The sequence below is a fragment of the Halichoerus grypus genome, chromosome 5 (genome assembly GCF_964656455.1).
Source record: "Halichoerus grypus chromosome 5, mHalGry1.hap1.1, whole genome shotgun sequence".
Classification (NCBI taxonomy): Eukaryota; Metazoa; Chordata; class Mammalia; order Carnivora; family Phocidae; genus Halichoerus; species Halichoerus grypus.
The window spans coordinates 61,716,114-61,735,078 of NC_135716.1; the positions used below are offsets into that span (position 1 = coordinate 61,716,114).

Here is an 18,965-nt window from a genome sequence, read left to right on the forward strand (position 1 = left end):
TTTTCTCACACCAACAGTTATTTTTATAGTAAAGTATGAAACCTTAAACAGTGATAATTCCAATATTAAAAAAGGCTATATTGATCGGTTCAATATTTTAATTCTGAAAGCATAAGAAAAAAGTAACATGATAAAAGAGTACACCTTTTTCTACCAAAACCATGGGATGGGTGGAAAAAACCCCAGATATTTCAGTGAAAACCAAAGGGAAGAAACAAGATTGGGGAAGAAAGGACTAAGAAGCAGAAAATAAATCTGTCTGGAGTGTCTCCAGGTCACTAACACTCATTACTACCCCCCCACCCCACTACCCCGCCAAAGAGCAAAAGGCCATTAAAAGAGGAGACTAATTTCTTAGGGAAATGGACTGAAAATGTCTACAGGGTAGGATAGAGAGGTAGGCAAGTGAAGGCAGCCAGGTATAAGAAAAATCAGGGAGCTTTCATCTTTTCTGCTTTTCACATTTGGTAGAGATGTGGGTGTAGAGAGCTTTCTCCGACCATGAGAAAAACTGCAGTATGGACATGATGGTAAATGGCTCCATGACCTAAATGTTGGGGAGCAATGGAGAGTGGTGGGGGCCATGATGACCTGAGGACATGCTCCACCTAGTGGGGCAACTTTGACTCCTCTTCAAACATCTACCTGATTGCTGTCTCATGGGAATGCAAGCTCTCATGCTTCTGGATTTTCCAGAAAGGTCAGAATCTGGATTTTTTTTTTTTTTTAACATGAAATCATCTGATTTTTAAAATGTTACCTTAATTTAAAAAAAAATACACTGGTCAAGCAAACCACATCTGTGGGCTAGCTCAGGACTATAGATTGTGACCTCTGATTTAAAAAAACAAAGTATTTCCATGTATTTATGGTTTCTTAATTCCATGTATGATCTGAAAGAAGCAATGAGCCAGTGTTACTGAGATGTTAGCATCAGCCCAGTTTCCTAAGAATTTAACAAATGCCACATTGAGTCAGATCAGCTCCACAGTTTGTTCCTCAGAGTGGCACCAAGGGACCCTTTTGGAAAGATTTAGAGCTTAATTTCTTTGACTCTAGTCTCAGAAAGTTCATGGAGTTCCACAAGCATTTTTTATTTTGTTCTTTTTGATTTATTTTGTTCTTATTGATTTATAATGCCTTAAGTACAGGAAAATACTAGAATAATGTGTCTCTTAGCTTCAATATTTTTATTATATATATATATATTTTTTTTCTTTAAAAAGGTTTTTTTTTACTGGATCTTTCTTTTTTCTTTTTCTTTTACTTTTTAAAAATTTATTTAAATTCAATTAATTAACATATAATGTATTATTAGTTTCAGAGGTAGAGGTCAGTGATTCATCAGTCTTATATAACACTCAGTGCTCATTACATCCCACGCCCTCCTTAATGTCCATCCCCCAGTTACTCCATTCCCCGCCCCTCCAGCAGCCCTCAGTTTGTTTCCTATGATTAAGAGTCTCTTAATCCTATGAGAGTCCTATGGTTTGTCTCCCTCTCTGATTTCATTTTATTTTTTCCTCTCTTCCCCTATGATCCTCTGTTTTGTTTCTTAAATTCCACATATGAGTGAGATCATATGATAATTGTCTTTCTCTGATTGACTTATTTCTTTTAGCATAATACCCTCTGGTTCCATCCACGTCATTGCAAATAGTAAGATTTCATTTTTTTGATGGCTGAGTAGTATTCCATTGTATATATATACATATCACATACTAGGTCACAAATCAGGTCTCAACTGGTACCAAAAGATTGGGATCATTCCCTGCATATTTTCAGACCACAGTGCTTTGAAACTTGAACTGAATCACAAGAGGAAATTTGGACATAACTCAAATACATGGAGGCTAAAGAGCATCCTACTAAAGAATGAATGGGTCAACCAGGAAACTAAAGAAGAATTTAAAAAATTCATGGAAACAAATGAAAATGAAAACACAAATGTTCAAAACCTTTGGGATGCAGCAAAGGCGGTCCTAGCTTTAATATTTTTAAATGTTAAACTCTTAAATTTAAGCTTTTAAAAAATTTAATATTTGATGATAATTGCTTCAGATGTCGTTTTCAAACTTTAAGGCAAAATGTGGAAATATCATTGATATTCTTGGTTACTGCTCCTCCAGAGGAAATCATCATCCCAAAGTTCACGTTGATCATGTCCATGTGTGTTTTTCTAGCTTAAAAGAAAGCGTAAATCTTCTACCTAGTAATATAGTCTAAAAACCTGAACTACTTCCAGGTACAGACACGACCTAAGCTACTTCTTAAGTTGTGCAAAAAGTAAATCCAGACATAAAGGGACGAGTGGTTAAGTTATTTCATCTTTCCACAGATTAACTTTTCTCCTGGGATAATGATCTTTGTCCTCTCCACCCAACTTGGGTGGGATGAAAACAAGCGTAATAAGGAGAACGAGTGTTCTTTGGAAAAAGATAACATGCAAGGTTCTAGCACTTTTATTAATGAATTCCTTATGTGTCTTACTCCCTTCACAAAGTACTAGTTTATTTTATTTGTCCTCAGACAAAGTTGAGGGAGTGGCTCCATTCCTACTGAGTAAGAGCTTTCTTTCCTAGTTTGATTTCATAAACTCCCGTTACGACCCTTCTCAGCCTTTGTCTTCCCAGACAAAGAAGTAGAATAGTTTTCTTCTTTCCCCCGAAGAAAAGCGTTCTATTACAATCTTGGTCATTGTTCTTCAGCCTCTTCTCAGTCTGTTGTATCTTTCTGGTGCTACAGTGGCCAAAACCGCCTGCGGTATGACAGGGCAAATAGTTCTGCGATTCCATCCTATTCGAGCATTTGGCAAGCATGAGAACATGTAAGTAAACAAAACAAAACAAAACAAAGCAAAGCAAAACCCAACCTTATCAAAACCGCAATGAGCTCCCAGCTCATACCCGTTAGGATGGGTATTATAAAAACAAAACGCCAGGAAAATAACACGTGTTGGCAAGGATGTGGAGAAACTGGAGCCCTTGTGCACTGTTGGGGGGAATGTAAAATGGTGCAGTTGTTATGGAAAACAAGATGGAGGCCCCTCAAAAAATGAAAAATAGAGTTATCAAATGATCCAACAAATCCATTTCTGGGTATTTATTCCAAAGCATCGAAAGCAGGGTCTTAAGGAAGTATTTAAATACCTATGGTTATAGTAGCATTACTTACATAGATTTACAATAATCAAAAAGTGGAAGCAACCCAAACTTCTATTAACAGATGAATGGATAAACAAAATGTGGTATATACCTACAATGATTATTATTCAGCCTTCAAAAGGAAGGAAATTCTGATACATGCTACAGCATGGATGAGCCTTGAGGATGGGTATTAGGCTAAGTGAAACAAGTCAGTCACAAAAAGACAAATACTTTGTCTTTGCCGTAAGTGGTATAATTCCACTTATATGACGTACCTACAACAGTCAGATTCATAGAGGCAGTAGAATGATGGTTACCAGGGACTGAGGTTATGGAGAGTTATCGTTTAATGAATACAGAGTTTTAATTTTGTAAGATGAAGTGTTCTGGAAAACGGTTGCAAAACAATGTGAATGTACTTAAAACTACTGACTTGCACACTTAAAAATGGTTTAAAGATGGTTAAAATAAAGAAACAAAAAAAACCCAACTGAAGTCTAGAGCAGTTCGGCTCAAGAAGGATTATGAGAACATTACAGAAGGCTAGGTAAAAGTCTCCATCAGACAGTGTCCACTACCAAGAGCACAATTGTTTGGGCAGAAGAAGGAGGTCTTTTCTAAAGTATTTACCCCATGGTTCACTGTGGTTCATCACTGTGTTCTGCCAATGAGATAATAAGACCCATCTTATGCTTCTATTCTCTTTCTTTCAGAACCTAGAACATTACTATGCATTTATGGTTTGCTTTTAGGAAGGCCTCAATAAATATGTGTTGGAGGACTGATGGAAAGCATCATGGTTAAATGTTAGCTGTGGAGACCTAGTCCTAACACGGGTCCTAGTTTCACCATTGACTAGTTCATCACCACCTACGTGACTTCTCTAAGCCTCATTTTACTTCTGTAGAAATTAAAGAGAGTAAGAGCATCTACTTCATAGAGTTATTGGGAAGATTAAATGAATAAATGCTTAGCATCGTGTCTGGCTAGAAAATCAAGGAAGGAGATAGGGGCAAATACATAGGAAACAACTGGGTTGATTGAACCTATGAGCTGTATCCATTATATCCACATGCTTCCCCTTAGTGATTGCTCAGGAAATATTTACTGGATAAATGAAGTAATTATAGGGTGAAACTAAAAGATGAAATTTTGAATTCTGTTAAAAAAATTTGTCAAATGACTCCTTAATTTACTTTAAAGACGAGGGCTATATATTGAAGAGGTAGATTACCACAGATACCTGTATTCACTTCTGAGAATTTTGTTAGCTTTTTCAGGCCCCCATAGGTCCACTTCAAATTTATTTAGCACCTACTATATTCCCGTCATGGTCCCAGTATCAGGAATGCAACATAAATGAAACACTACCTTGCTCTCAGGCCAGTGGAAGAGACAAGTATGGAAGCACATGATGGATTAAGGGCCATGCTGGAGGCATGTCCAAGGTGGTAAAAAGGAAAGTTCTATCTACCCTGCTGGAGGGGAGAATGGTTTTGGTCAAGAAAGACCCCCCCCCCGCCCCCCCAGGACAAGGCATTTGAGCTGGGCCATGAAGAATAGGTAGGGCTTCTCCAGGTGGAGAAAGGGGGAGGGGAAAGACAGAGGAGACAAGATGTACAAAGGCATGAAATATAGGTGAGGGAGATGAAACCACCAGACACCTTCAAGGAAGCATGAGTCATTTCTATGAAGCACTGAGCAAAAGTGGGGGAAAAGGGAATAACCTCATAGAAATAGGCAGGGGCCAGATGGCCCAGAGCTCATTTGCCTACGGAGGAGAGTTGCTTAATCCTCTTGCCGACGGGAAGCCACAGAGTGTTTTAAGCAGAACAGACCTGATCAGACACTTGCATGATAACTCCAGTCATGGAGTGAAGAATAGGCAAGAGGCACCGAGACTATGGGGGACAGGTGGGTCAGTTGACTAATCAGTTAGAGAAAAACTAGAGACAAGAGAATGGTCTGGAGATCTTGGCTGTAATGAAAGGGACAGATACGAGAGATGTTAAGGAAGGTGAATTCAAATGTGTTCACCTCATTTTACTTGCTCCATAGGTAAGTGCAAACTAAAGTACAAGCTACCTGCGTACTAAAGTCGTACCTCCAAGACCTCATCCAGGCATGTTGCCTGAAAATCAATACTCTTCTTTAAAAAGTAAAGGGAGAGACAACAGACTCTGCAAATCAACTTCAACAATTATTACCTGCTGTTGGTTTTTAGTGCATGTGCTTCCAGCTAAACCCAAGGGGTTAACTTTGTTGGGATTCCGTGACTTGGTTTCAAACTGGAAATTAAAGTCCCGTTCCATGGAGACCAGGTTCCAGCATGGAGGGTTTTATCCTCAAGAACCCTAGCCTTCGGAGCTCTGTAAGGAAGCCCAGCGTGCTCGGCCAGCACTAAGTCTAAAAGATACCAGGTTGAGTGCGATGGGTAAGCCCAGCTGAGCGATTCCTGAGAGCCAGGAATTTGATTCTAGGAATGAAAACGAGTGCTGGTGACAATTTGTAAGGACGAGCTTTTCTATCTGTCCTAAGGTCCCGTGGAAGATCATAACAGCCAAGACCATAAGAGCTGGGCCATTAAAGAAAGTGAGAAGATAAGAAATGGAATCAGATGGTACAGCGGCTCCGCTGAATTTGGCAGCCTTTCCAAGTGTTCTGGAATGAACCCACGTTAGCTAATTCTTCCAAAAAGCATCATCTCCAAGGTGGTAGTAATGAATTATCACCAGAAGATACATAGAATACTGTAACTTTCAATCACCTAACAATTATCACAAGCTGTGAATATTTCATTCACTTTAATAATAATAACTGTTAAAAGAGAATAATAGTATCTATGGTCATATGCACTGCATAGAATTATAGCTATAAGCTCATACTCTTGGAAACAATTTTGCCCAAATATTTAAAACATTTCTTGATCAAGAGCGTCCAAGGTGCACAATCGAATCCTTGACTTCTATAGTATTCGTGCTTGCTCTTTTTCCTCCTCCTGCTATTATTCTAGGACCCTCCCCAGACTGTTTCAAACACCTAAGACCAGAAAAGTAATGTTGAAACGAAAACCGAATGCCTTATAATCAATACAAGTTCATTTTATAAACTCAGGTTGCTGGTTAAGATCCTCCAGTTAAGGACCAACCCCCCAAATGTTCACTCAGTGTTACTGATCGTGCGGAAGGTCAGCAAATCATTTGAGCAAAAGAGACTAACAAGTGAAAAACCCAGTGTCTCACCCAGCTCCACATCTTGATCATCAGTGAGCACAAGAATAATGTTGGGTCGGATGTTTTTTCGCTCCTGCTGAATCCGTCCTCTGAACCTCTGGGATCTGCCAGTCGAACAGAGGCTCCCCAGCAGCTCCGTGCCCAGGACAGCCAGAACCAGAGCACAGCAAGAATACTTCATTGTGTTTGGTCCAATGTCGCAAGACCGACAGAATGTCTCAGCCTCCTAGTTTCTGCAGGTCTGGGCAGTCGGAGAAAAAGAGAGAGGGAGAGATGAAAATGACATCCAAACCCCAAACACAGTTGCAGAAAAAGGGCTACAACAAAGTGAGATCTGGCACGTGAACTGTTAGAGAGAGGGCTGCCTGCGAGTCAGACGTGGCCAAACCCTCCCAGGCGCTCGGGAGGTTTTTAAGCACCTGATTATTTTGCAAATTCACTTTTGCCCTTTCTTCTCCTTCCAACTTTTCCTATTTCAAAATTCATTGCCAAAACAGAATTTCCAACACAGAGCTCAAATGTAAAAGCCTTCTGACAAGAGCTAATACCTTGAATTAAGTATCCTGGTTGAAGAATCAATTTCTGTACTCAGAGGTATTCAGAACATCGGCAGATGGGGTCCTAGAGGGGGAGAAGAAATACAAAGGAAACGTCAGTCAGGGTTTTGATACAGATTTTGGTCTGAAGTAGTCTCTCAAAACAGCATATATATATATATATATATATATACACACACACACACACAAAATCCGTATTCCAAAAGGGAGAAACAGGAGAAAACAATATTCAGAGCTGCTAACAAATGACTCAGAAAATATCTTCATTTCATAATCAGCTCCTTAAAGTGGTGACACGGGTACCATCCTTGCTCACACTCTGCCAGTACTTGAAACATCCCCAAGAAAACTCATGCTTGACCAGGAGGCGCCCGTAGCACCTGTGAAACCACAGTGGGTTTGGAGAGTACTTGCATCTGGGAAGCAGCTGGCGCGAGGGGGCGCGCTGGGGGAGCGTTGATTCACCTGCGTAGATACTGAGTACTTATCAAGCAGAATAAAATGCAACACTGTCATTTGTCATCTGCATTATGTCACTCACTACCCTGCAGAGTTCTTTCTGCTGACAAAGACTTCATAGTAAGCGACTGGGAGGGCAACCTTTCCCAGCCCCCGAAAAGCTCCTAACTGTCCTCCATCAATCCCCAGGGGAAGGGGTGCTTCCTCCGGGCGAGGCTTGTCCCTCTGTCCCGCCCGTGTCCTCAGCATGCCAGCGCCTAAGGGGACAGAGCCCTGCTTCAACTGTCAGCACCAGCCTCACTCTCGCCAAGACCTGGCGTGGTGCCGCCAGCGAGAGGTTTTGCCGCAGCACATCTAAACCTGCAAAGCGAAATGATTGATTGGCTCTGAAGCTGGAGGGTAGAGGCTCCCTTTCTACATTAAAAAAAAAATAAATAAATAAGATCTGGAGGGGAGTGCTGCAAAATCTTTGCAAATGTGCCCAAGAGGAGACGTCTGAAAGGGTTGGAAGAATGCCCCTTTTACTTTAGAGCACTAACCTGCTGAAAGCGTTTCTCTTGGACTTCTGATCGCAAAGGGCTCATTAAAAAAAAAAAATCTTTCTCTTGGATGTCATGAGGGAATGTCTGTATGGGAATTTAGGCCGCGCTAAAATTAGATAGCGGCCCACTTCGTCAGGCACTCTGTCCCCACACACCTGAGGGTCTGTATTTTGAATTGCAACAATAAACTGGCATCAGATAAACAAGCAGAACGAATCAAGTGGGAGAACTGCAAGTCAGAAGAAAAGGGACTCCATCGCTCATTTCCATGCCTTAAATTCTGGAGGGTGACATGGGGCAGTGGGAGAAGAAAGAAGAAAGACTGTGGACTGTTTACTCCAGCCGCACACATTATTTTGTTTTACACAAACACACACACCCCTATTATTTTAAACTTTATGAGCTGTTTTGTAAACAGTTCTAATGCTTTTCACTCTGCAGCCTGTAATTACTTTGAGAGAGAGAGAGAAAGAGAGGGAGGGAGGGAGGGAGAGGAAGGGAGACACACTCTGTAAGAAATAGATTTTAAACAAAAATCTAGTGCTGTAGGAAGGCAGAGCATCAAACCAACCACCTCCGATGGATCCTGTGGTTCTGCGAAGGTCAATATGCAAGGTTTGGGGGGCGGGTTGTTTTTTGGGGTTTTTTGGTAATAACCCAGGGTTATTTCGGTGATTGCTGTGCTTGCTGAACACTGAAAGCCAGCAATTGTTCTGCGCTGACTGTTTGGTTTCTGTGCATTTGTTTCAAATCGTGAGAAAACTGATACGAGCAAGAAAGACAGGAGAAGGAAAGAAAGAGGTCAAACAATGGCTGTCTCCCGCAGAGCGGCATCAGGCTCAACAGTGACACGCAGACATTTCTCAGAAGCTTGGTGCTTTAAGTAGCAAGAGTTTGCTCACCTCTCAAAGCCTGCAAGGGTGTGTGAAGAGGGAGTGAGCAGGAGTCTCTTGCATCGGCTCTAGTCATGAGCCAGCTTCTCTGCTGACAGTAGCGACCCGGAAAGTTCAAACTCCCGGTGTCGTGCAAACAGTAGCCCCGGCAGTTTAAATAATCAGCCCCACACGAAACTGAAAAAAGTCTTCACAATTAAGATGCTGATAACATTCCCTGGAACCTAATCAACATTACTGGTTATTCTTTTCTTTATCTTATTTACTTCGTCTCTTCCTTTAGGAAAAAGAAAATTAGCCCTAATGGTACCTTGAGTAAACCACATTGAACTACATTGAAAAGCATTTCCTAATGAAGAAAAGGGAGAGCCAAGTAGATGCATTTTTCTTTTTTCCTCTAACGTGACCTTCCTTAGAGAGTTAAAGGTGCAGAAAAAGCCTACATTTTTTTTTTCCTGCCACAGTTTATTATCGATTCAGGGAGTGCATATGTAAACGTGGAGAAATGGGATGGTGTAGAAAACCGGACTTTCAGACAGGTCTGACCAGCAGAAGCATGCTATCTTTACCCCATCTCCCTTCACTAAGACACAAAACACACCACTCTGAAAAACCTGTACCCAGACAATTCCTTATTCAAAAATGACCTTTTAAAACCTGTCATCCTCTCACTGCCTGGTTTCCAGCTCCAGAAGGAAAAGAAGTAAAGAAGAAGACGAAAAAAAAAAATTGACAGACAAATACAGAACTTGACAAAGGAGACAAGGATGCAATGTTTGAATTGGATACTTTGTGGCGGACGACAAGTGTCCTTAGAGACTAACAATTTGTCTTGAGAAACAGCAGAAAATGGGAGAAATGGTAAAAGGGGGTTTTTCTCACACACGGAAAGTGAGCTCGAGGAACGGGGTTGTATTCATGAATCGGGACCAGAATACAAGTTGCCTTTTCTTCAAGTCTTAAAATGAAAACACTAATTGTAGCTATGGCCAGTTGATGTGGAAAGTTTTTAGGGCTTTGTTTAGGGCAGTCAAGCCAAACTATAAATGTGACATTAAAAGTTTCAAGTCACATATAAAAGGAAAAAAACAGACCAGGGAGACTTCAAGCCAACTGGATGGAAAAGTCTAGCTCACATTTGCTCAGTGAGCAACACCCCATATGAAATCAAGATGCTTTGTCCACTGCAGTGGTTCTCAAGGTGTAACCCAGGACTTTGGGGAGTCCATGAGGTCAGCACTGCTTTGATAAGAATACTGACACACTCGCTTTTTTCACTTTGTTGACATTTGCACTGGTGGGTAAAATCACTTTTGTCCGAATAAAAGGAGCATCACATACAGTTCAAAAAAAAAAAAAAAAAAGCCAGTTTCATTCAAGATGAAACAGTAAGATGACTAATTGTATTAAATCCTGACCCTTGAACACACATCTTTTCTTTCTAATTTTGTTATATGAGAGAGGAGGTACATGTAGAGCTCTTTGTTGCCCACGGAGGTCGGATGATAGTCGAGGAACAGCACTTGTGTGACTGAGTCGCAAGCTCCACTAGACACTGCTTTTGGCTCATGGGACATTAGTTTTACTTGAACGAATTATTTGGACTTGGGTATTTGGCAGACATTTCTTAAGGGATAAATGAAATGAGATTGTCATTTCAAGGAAAACAGCTGACAATATTTGTTGTATTTGTTGCCAATGATAGAAATCTAGCTTCCAAGCTAAACTCAGAATTTTGGAAAACTTGTATCTGCACCACGAACTTGACAGCTTCCCAATATGTAAAACCTTTCAATGACATTGATGTTGATATTAACAAATGTTATTCTTTATATTGAAAAATGAAATGTGTCCACATTTAGCATATTTGCATAATTCAGTGAACCAATATTTCTCAAATGACCAAATAAAATGCTACAGAATCTTACATCAGCAAAAAAAATTTCAAAGTGCAGGATGACCATTGGATTTTAACAGAGTCTGAAAGCTCATTAATGGGGTTTCAGATTACTTACGACAACTAATCTTTACGAAGTCACCACTTGTCAAGTTTTGGCATAGTATCAAAGGAAATCTACAAGTGTTTGAAAAAACCATCAAAATACTTTTCCTTTTCCAACTACTTATCCATATGAGGCTGAATTTGATTACTTTATTCCAACCAAACAATATACTTCAACAGATTAAATGCAGAAATAGAAGAATCCAGCTCTCTTCTATTCAGATAAATATGTGTAAAAATGTAAAACGATGGCGGGGCACCTGGGTGGCTTTAGTTGGTTAAGCATCTACCTTCAGCTCAGGTCATGATCCCGGGGTCCTGGGATGGAGCCCCGCATCAGGCACCTTGCTCAGCTGAGAGCTTGCTTCTCCCTCTCCCTCTGTCCCTCCACCCCTCCCCCCACTTGTGTGCTCTCTCTCTTTCTCTCTGTCAAATAAATAAATGAAATCTTTTTTTTTAGATTTTATTATTATTTATTTATTTGACAGAGAGAGACACACTGAGAGACGGAACACAAGCAGGGGAAGTGGGAGAGGGAGAAGCAGGCTTCCCGCCGAGCAGGGAGCAAGACGCAGAGCTTGATTCCAGGACCCCGGGATCATGACCTGAACCAAAGCAGATGCTTAACAATTGAGCCACACAGGGGCCCCTAAAATCTTTTTAAAAAATGTAAAACAATGCCACTTTAGTTACCAATACGTTTTTGGTTTGGAAAATATAGTTATTTTTCACAAAATATATCATTTAACATGTAATAGATTATTGTTATTTTCAAAAGAATTTAAAAATATTTTAAAAATCCCTCAGTTGTAATTTCTTTTTTTTTTAAGATTTTATTTATTTGAGAGAGAGTACTAGAGGGGAGAAGGGCAGAAGGACAAGCAGATGCCCCGCTGAGCAGGGAGCCCCAAGCGGGGCTCAATACCAGGACCCCAAGACCATGACCTGAGCTGAAGTCAAACGCTTGACCTATTGAGCCCCCCAGGCGCCCTCCCCCTGTTGTAATTTCTAATTATCAGTAGCTATAATCTACATAAACAAAAGCTCTTGAGAGTCTTCAGAAATTTTAATAATATGAAAGGATCCTGAGCCCCAGAGGTTTGAGAATTGCTGGCCTAGCGTATACACAGCACCATAGTTAAGCCCAGATTTTCACCTTCAAGGCTGTAGATCTGGCCCCATTCACAAACTTACTCACTTTTTTGTCCCTTAAAGCCCTGAAACTGTCCTAAGTTCTAAATGCCTAGTATACATAGATGTCGTTGATGAGTGATGACACCTTGTGTTTTGTTTGTTTGTTTGCTTTTTAATCTGAGGATAACACAGAATTTTACAAATGCATGCCCACACATCTAAAGTATGTTAGAGACAGGATCAGAACAACCCACTCAGCACAGAAATAAACCTCTCAGGGATGGGGCAAAAGAAGTATTTCTAGTACAAAGCAAGGCCACCCTGTAGTTAAGGCAGAGACAAAAAAGGGACACCATAACCAATCAAAACAGCAGGAGACATTAGGCCAGCATTATGCAATTATTCAAAGCTGAATTCAGCCAGAACACACTTAGTTTATCCTAAGAGTGAAGTAAAACAGGATTATAGCAGTGAGAAGCTGATATCCACATCTGGCCCCCTCCACCCACGGCCAATCTACATACTCACATTTCTAAGGGTCTGTTTACATGGCCCCTTTCCCTTAATTTTGGCTTTCAAGTTTCCCATACATTACTTCTTTTCTTTAGGAGAAGTCTTCAGGACATGTTATCTTCTTTATAATATATGGAAATCATGAAGGAGCTAATTTCTTTTAAAAACCCCATAGCTGGCAAAGTTTATCTACCGTTAATCCCCAGAAAGCATATTTCCTGATCTAATTTATTACAACTCCAAGGAGAGGAGATAGACAACAGTCTCCTTCTGGTGCAGTAACATTTTTATACCCTTGTAATAATAAATCTCTTCCAACAGCCAATGACAGCTGAAAAGCGTGCATCTCTGACCTGGAGCACCTTTGGGGAAATACCAGGCTAAATGATGAAATCCTCCTCCCACAACATTTGCTTTCCTTGCCTTTCTTCCTTTCTACTGTTTTTCTTTTTTTTTTTTAATTTTTTTAAAGATTTTATTTATTTATTTGACAGAGACACAGCGAGAGAGGGAACACAAGCAGGGGGAGCGTGAGAGGGAGAAGCAGGCTTCCCACAGAGCAGGGAGTCCGATGTGGGGCTCGATCCCAGGACCCTGGGATCATGACCTGAGCTGAAGGCAGACGCTTAACGACTGAGCCACCCAGGCGCCCCTCTACTGTTTTTCCCTCCAACATGTGAATCCTGAAATTGAAGGGAACCTTGAGACGTCATCCATTCACAGAATTGTTAGCGTTGGTTGTCCCTGGGGTATGGTGAGGTAGAGGAACAGATTTTGTTTTTCTTTCATTCACGTCTATATTGGATTTTTTTCAATGGTCTGTTGCATTATAAAAATAGAGATAAATAAAAGTTTTTTGCATTTTCCCTCTGTCTTCTCATGAGGAAGAGAATAGATAGAAGGAGCAGTGATAAGCACGAAGTGAGAGGTGATAGCAAGAAATGTACTTTTGAGACTCAGCCCCAGAAAGATAGGAAATAAAACCACATAAAAGTGAGCTTACCAAGGGCATTTTAGAGAATGCCAAAAGTCCAAGACGAAGATTTGTCCATCTTCTTTCAAATAGGAATTAGCAAAACAAAGGAAGACAAAGTGGTCTAAAAATTATGAAAAGAACCAAAAGGATCTAATATTCTTGAAGCAGATGCTGTGAACTGTCTGAAGGGTCTAATAATGGTCACTAGTTGCAGTGCTGGTAGTGAGAACAAAGAGATTATTGGAGTTCTAGAAAAAAAGGAGCATTGGAAATTTCAGTTCAAATGGGCCTGGTGAAAGCAATATCAGTAAAAAGAATTACAAATGTGGTCTTAGATATCTTAGCTAGGTCTTAAAGTATATGGTTTACTACATGAAATTCTACTAAATTTGCCTTCAGTTTTATGTATTTATAGCTTATTTCTTTATCTTTAAAGATTTTATTTATATTTGAGAGAGAGAGAGAGAAAGAAAGAGCAGGGGGAGGAGCAGAGGGAGAGGGAGATCATCCCCAGCAGACTCTGCTCTGAACGCAGAGCCCAACTTGGGGCTCGATCCCAAGACCCCGAGATCATGACCTGAGCAAACACCAAGAGTCGGATGCTTAACCGGCTGAGCCACCCCCCGCCCCTATAGCTTATTTATATTTAAGTGTCTTGAGGTATTGCATTAGACAGCAGAAGCAGTTTGTTGCAATAAGAAATAAACCCCAACTATCAATGGCTTAACACAATAAAAGTATATTTGTCATTCATACTACAAATCACGCACAGGGTGGTGGCAGGGAGCTTTGCCCTGCCCAGTCATGCATGGACATAAGCTGGCAGGGCACTGCTGTCCTGTTGCTGCCCTGGACCAAGAGAGGCAGAAAACAAAACTGGAGAATCTTGCAGGAGAGCTTTTCATGGCTCCAACTTGGAAGTGACTCGGATCATACCTAACATTTCATTGGCTGTCATTGTCACACAGCTCCATCCAGCTGCAAGAGGGCTGAAAATTTGGTGGAGCAGATGAAGTGTTTGCTGAGCACTACTGTCTATGCCCCAAGCATCAGGTTCCATCAGCACCTTATGTATTTATTTTGTTTTCTCTCTCCAGACACACACACAGGTGTGTGCATGTGCGTACTTAAGATACACGTCTAAATATATTTAGACACATATTTCAAGTAATGAAGAAACATAGTCTTTGTAACTTAAAGTTCAACCATTCCTAGGTGCTAAAAATGTTCCTTTTAACAGATTTATAGATTTCTGGGGGGACATGTTTCGTTTTAGTTTGTTTCCCTGGTGTACATAATCTGCCATAATATGAATTTATTTTAAAGTTCCACAATTCTGCAATACATTTAAGTTGAAGAAAATATATATTTTTAAAGATTTTATTTATTTATTTATTTGACAGAGAGAGAGACAGCACAAGCAGGGGGTCGGGCAGAGGGAGAGGAAGAAGCAGGCTCCCTCGCTGAGGGAGCCAGATGTGGGACTCGAACCCAGCGCCCCAGGATCATGACGTGAGCTGAAGGCAGATGCTTAAGAGATCTAGTCACCCAGGCACCCGTGAAGAAAATATTTTTAAAAAACAAATTAGATGCTATATTTATACTTCAAAAGTGTTTCTCCAAATATTTTCTTGTAGTTAAAATCTATGTGAGGAAAGAGGAACACCTGATTTTACAATATTAATTAAGCCACAGTCAAAAGAGTTCCACTGGCCTACTTTCTATGCCATCAAGCTCACCACCAATATAATGCTCTCTAACATTTTCTGAGGGTTTCAATATAGCAGAGTAGAGTTACAAGTTCCTTCTGAGGGATCCTGCTGGCCTCACACAGAGTGATGACCAAGAAAGGGAGTCTGGGAAACAGAGTGTGAAAGATGAATTCGCATTTCAAAACAGTGCTAGTTCCTAAAGACTTAGGGGCAAATATGGAGAGTAACTGTCCCTCCCCTGCCCTCCCCTTCCCCACCAAATATATTACTTACAGGAGAACCTCTTAAAAAATCAGACATTCATATTTAAGTCAATTCCTTTGCTCACATTTTCAAGGAATCTATAAATTCAGATTAGTTCATGTATTGATATTTCAAAAATACTCCTTCACAAGTTGTACTGGGAAATACTATTTTGAGATTTCTTTGTATTACTGTCTAACGATGTAATTCCAAGACTTTTAATGACAAAATCATCTTCAACATGTGCTTTATGTGTACCTAAATCCTTACACGATCCTTAAGTTGTCCTTTAGTTGTGCACTTACCTCCGAACACTAACAATCACAGCTGTGTATTTATCAGTTAAAAAAAAGCAACTCTACTTAAGTTTCAAGTGAAATTCATGCCTGTAATCATGGAAAATACTATTACAGGAGAGCACACTGAGCAACTAATAGGCCTGTCTAGGAAAATTAATTTAGTATTCTTAGCCATAATGCATGCATAAAGCATATGCTGAATGCAAATTGTCTATTCTTGTTGACATCCTTCAGATATATGGCATTCTTGTCCAATCAGATTCATCTACCTACCCTCAACTCGTTATCTGGACATAGAGATATTTATCAATGTCTTCAGGTTGATCAGCACGTGAAGAGATACAGGAGATTTTTAATTGACTGACATTTACTAATTCAAACGATGCTGCTTGCATCAAAGGCCTGTAGTAACTCGAAACTTAAAATAGGCCTTCTGTCTTAGTTTGTTGTCTGGACAGAAGCTGAGAAAAAATTGTAGCTAATAAAAACGAATGTTTGGCTTTATTGTTAAAAAGAGTAAACTTTATGACATTTTAAGCTGAAGAATTTATAGAATGAAAATTTTGAGTCATATTATCACCTTAAACTATTATTTGTCCTATTTGTAAGGTAATCATCCTGAAAAGGCTGAGATTAGGATCTCTGTCTGTGGATGTTTGGGGCAAATTTATGTTTTCACGAGAGGTTCTCTATAAACAGACGCTTACAGTTGGACAAGTCCTAGATTTCATCTAGATCGCAAATACTCAATGGTGTTCCACTTCCAGAATTTATTCTCTCACTAACTACTCTACTTTGTCTTAAACCTTCATTTCTCAGCACACACAAGAACAGTACTTGTCACACAAAGGAGCTGATATAATTAAACCAGATGATGTGCTCCACAAGTAAAATCAGCCATTCATGAAAGCTGGTCACCAGAGGCCATTTCAAACAATGCATATTTCAAAGTAATCTAAAGTAATCCCTTCTCTCTACTGATTTGGTTTCCATGAAGTCTTAAGCACATGTGTGCTGCGAAAAGGAGGCTTATTAAAACCTGATGTGATATTAGAGATTATAATGCAACTGATTTTGGGCTGGGCTGATTTTAATAAAGGACTCTTCAAAAAGAAAGCAATTTTCAATTTTATGTGTAAGCTTACTAAAAACATTCTGCATACAAAGGTAGATGGTGTTTACTTATTAATTAAGAAAAAAATAAAGAACGGTCCCTGTTATCTGAATGGCGTTTATATTGATATATAAAGTTGGCATATAAAAGCGGAGGAGAATGTGGAAATTAAGAAACAACACAGAGGAGCATAGGGGAAGGGAAGGAAAAATAAAACAAGGTGAAATCAAAGTGGGAGACAAACCAAAAGAGATTCTTAATCATAGGAAACAAACTGAGGGTTGCTGGAGGGGAGGGGGGAAGGGGTAACTGGGGGATGGGCATTAAGGAGGGCACGTGATGTGATGAGCACTGGGTGTTATATACAACTGATGAATCACTGAACTCTACCTCTGAAACTAATAATACACTATATGTTAACTGAATGTAAATAAAATTAAATTTAAAAAAAAGTGGAGGAGAAACAAAGTTTTCACTGATGGACAAATAGGCAAAGCACAGCAAATATTTACGACTGCATAGTGAAGAGCTTGGATTATTTAGAAAATTCATTAAAAAGTTGCGAATCTCTAGTATATCATTCTTCTGGCTCACCATGGTGAAACATGATCAAAATGTGTCCTAGAACAGCATTTGACACCTTAAAAATATTAGCTATCATCGTTAGTAGAACTGGATTCTTACAATTACTTACAATTGCCTATGGCAATTACTCCAGGACAGACCTGGAGGATCTCTGAGGATTTTATTTGTTTGTTTTTCCTGATCCTTTTTCTATTTTCTAATTGTGCAGTTGACTCTTGAACAACATGGGTACGAACTGCATGGGTCCACTTATACATGGATTTTTAAAAAATAAATACAGTACTGTAAATATTTTCTTTTCCTTATGATTTTCTTAATAACATTTTCTTTTCTCTAGCCTACTTTATTGCAAGAATACAGTGTATAATACATATAACATAAAACGTATGCTTTAATCAACTATATTATCAGTAAGACTTCTGGTCAAAAGTAGGCTATTAGTAGTTACACTCAGATTTTTGACTGCGCAGGAGGTCGGCGGCTCCAACTCCTGTGTTGTTCAAGGGTCAACTGTATTTAGTTTCAATCATGGGTGAAAATATAAAGGATTAGATTTGATATGTTTCTAGTCCCTCCATTTCAGGATCTTCTGCATACAGCTCTAGATTCTTGCAAAGCACATAAAAGAAAACATGCAAATGATCAAGAACTGGTTTATGAAGTTAGCAAAACCCAGCACCCTGACATGGAAAGTGTGCTATTCCTCATTGGAACACTGCTTCGCACACCTGATCGTATATGAGAAAGGAGATTAGCAGCTGTGCTTAATGGAGTTAATGTGTAGGACGAAATCTAGAAAATATATTGTAAAAATCTCTTAGCTTGAAGGTTATAGGCTGAATGTTTGTGTACTCCCCTCAAATTCATACGTTGAAATCCTAACCCCTAATGTGGTGATATCAGGAGATGGGGCCTTTGGGAAGTATTTAGGGCATGAGGGAACCCTCCAATGGGATTAGTATCCTCATAAAAGGGATCCCAGAGAACTCTCCCACCGCCTTCCATGTGAGGACACTGAGGAGACGACTATCTGTGAACCAGGATGTAGGCTCTCACCAGACACCAAATCTGCCAAGCACCCTGATCTTGAACTTCTAGCTTCCAGAATTGTGAAAAATAAATGTTTGTTATTTAAACCCCGCCAGGGTATGGTATTTTTGTTAAAGCAGCTCAGATAGACTAAGACAAAATGGATCTTAAAGCTCACCTACATTAACTTTTAACTAATGAATAAGACTTCTCTAGAGCATCGATGAAAACATGCCCATCTGGGTAACACAGAACTCACTAGGCCATCTGTGTAGTTTAGGGTAGCATTTAAGCTTAGAAAATTCTCCCTTTTATTGAACAAAATCCCATCCTCCTCCCTTTTAAATGTTTATTCATGTTCTAGTCTACTAAGCCACACAAACTAATTCTATATTCTTCTTTATAACAAATGTTTTAATATTTGGAGATGGTTTCCATCTGACCTCTAAATATTCTCCTTTTAAAAAACATATTTGTGTGGTGGAGAGAGATGGGAGAGCAGTGGAAGGGGTTATTTTTGAATTTGGC

The 18,965-nt window shown here is 39.8% G+C and overlaps 1 protein-coding gene across 5 annotated transcripts in view; it reads right to left on the reverse strand.

Moving 5' to 3' along the window:
• The window catches only part of SULF1 (sulfatase 1), a 175,230-nt gene that overhangs the window by 75,153 nt on the left and 81,112 nt on the right, over positions 1-18,965 (reverse strand). For all 5 annotated transcript variants that reach the window (XM_036109380.2, XM_036109379.2, XM_036109375.2 and 2 more), the window contains 2 exons: positions 6,928-7,000; positions 6,389-6,620 (listed from right to left, as the gene is read on the reverse strand). In XM_036109380.2, the coding sequence (XP_035965273.1) occupies positions 6,389-6,560 (172 nt within the window). In that variant the 5' untranslated portion in view covers positions 6,561-6,620; positions 6,928-7,000. The remainder of the gene's footprint in view (positions 1-6,388; positions 6,621-6,927; positions 7,001-18,965) is intronic.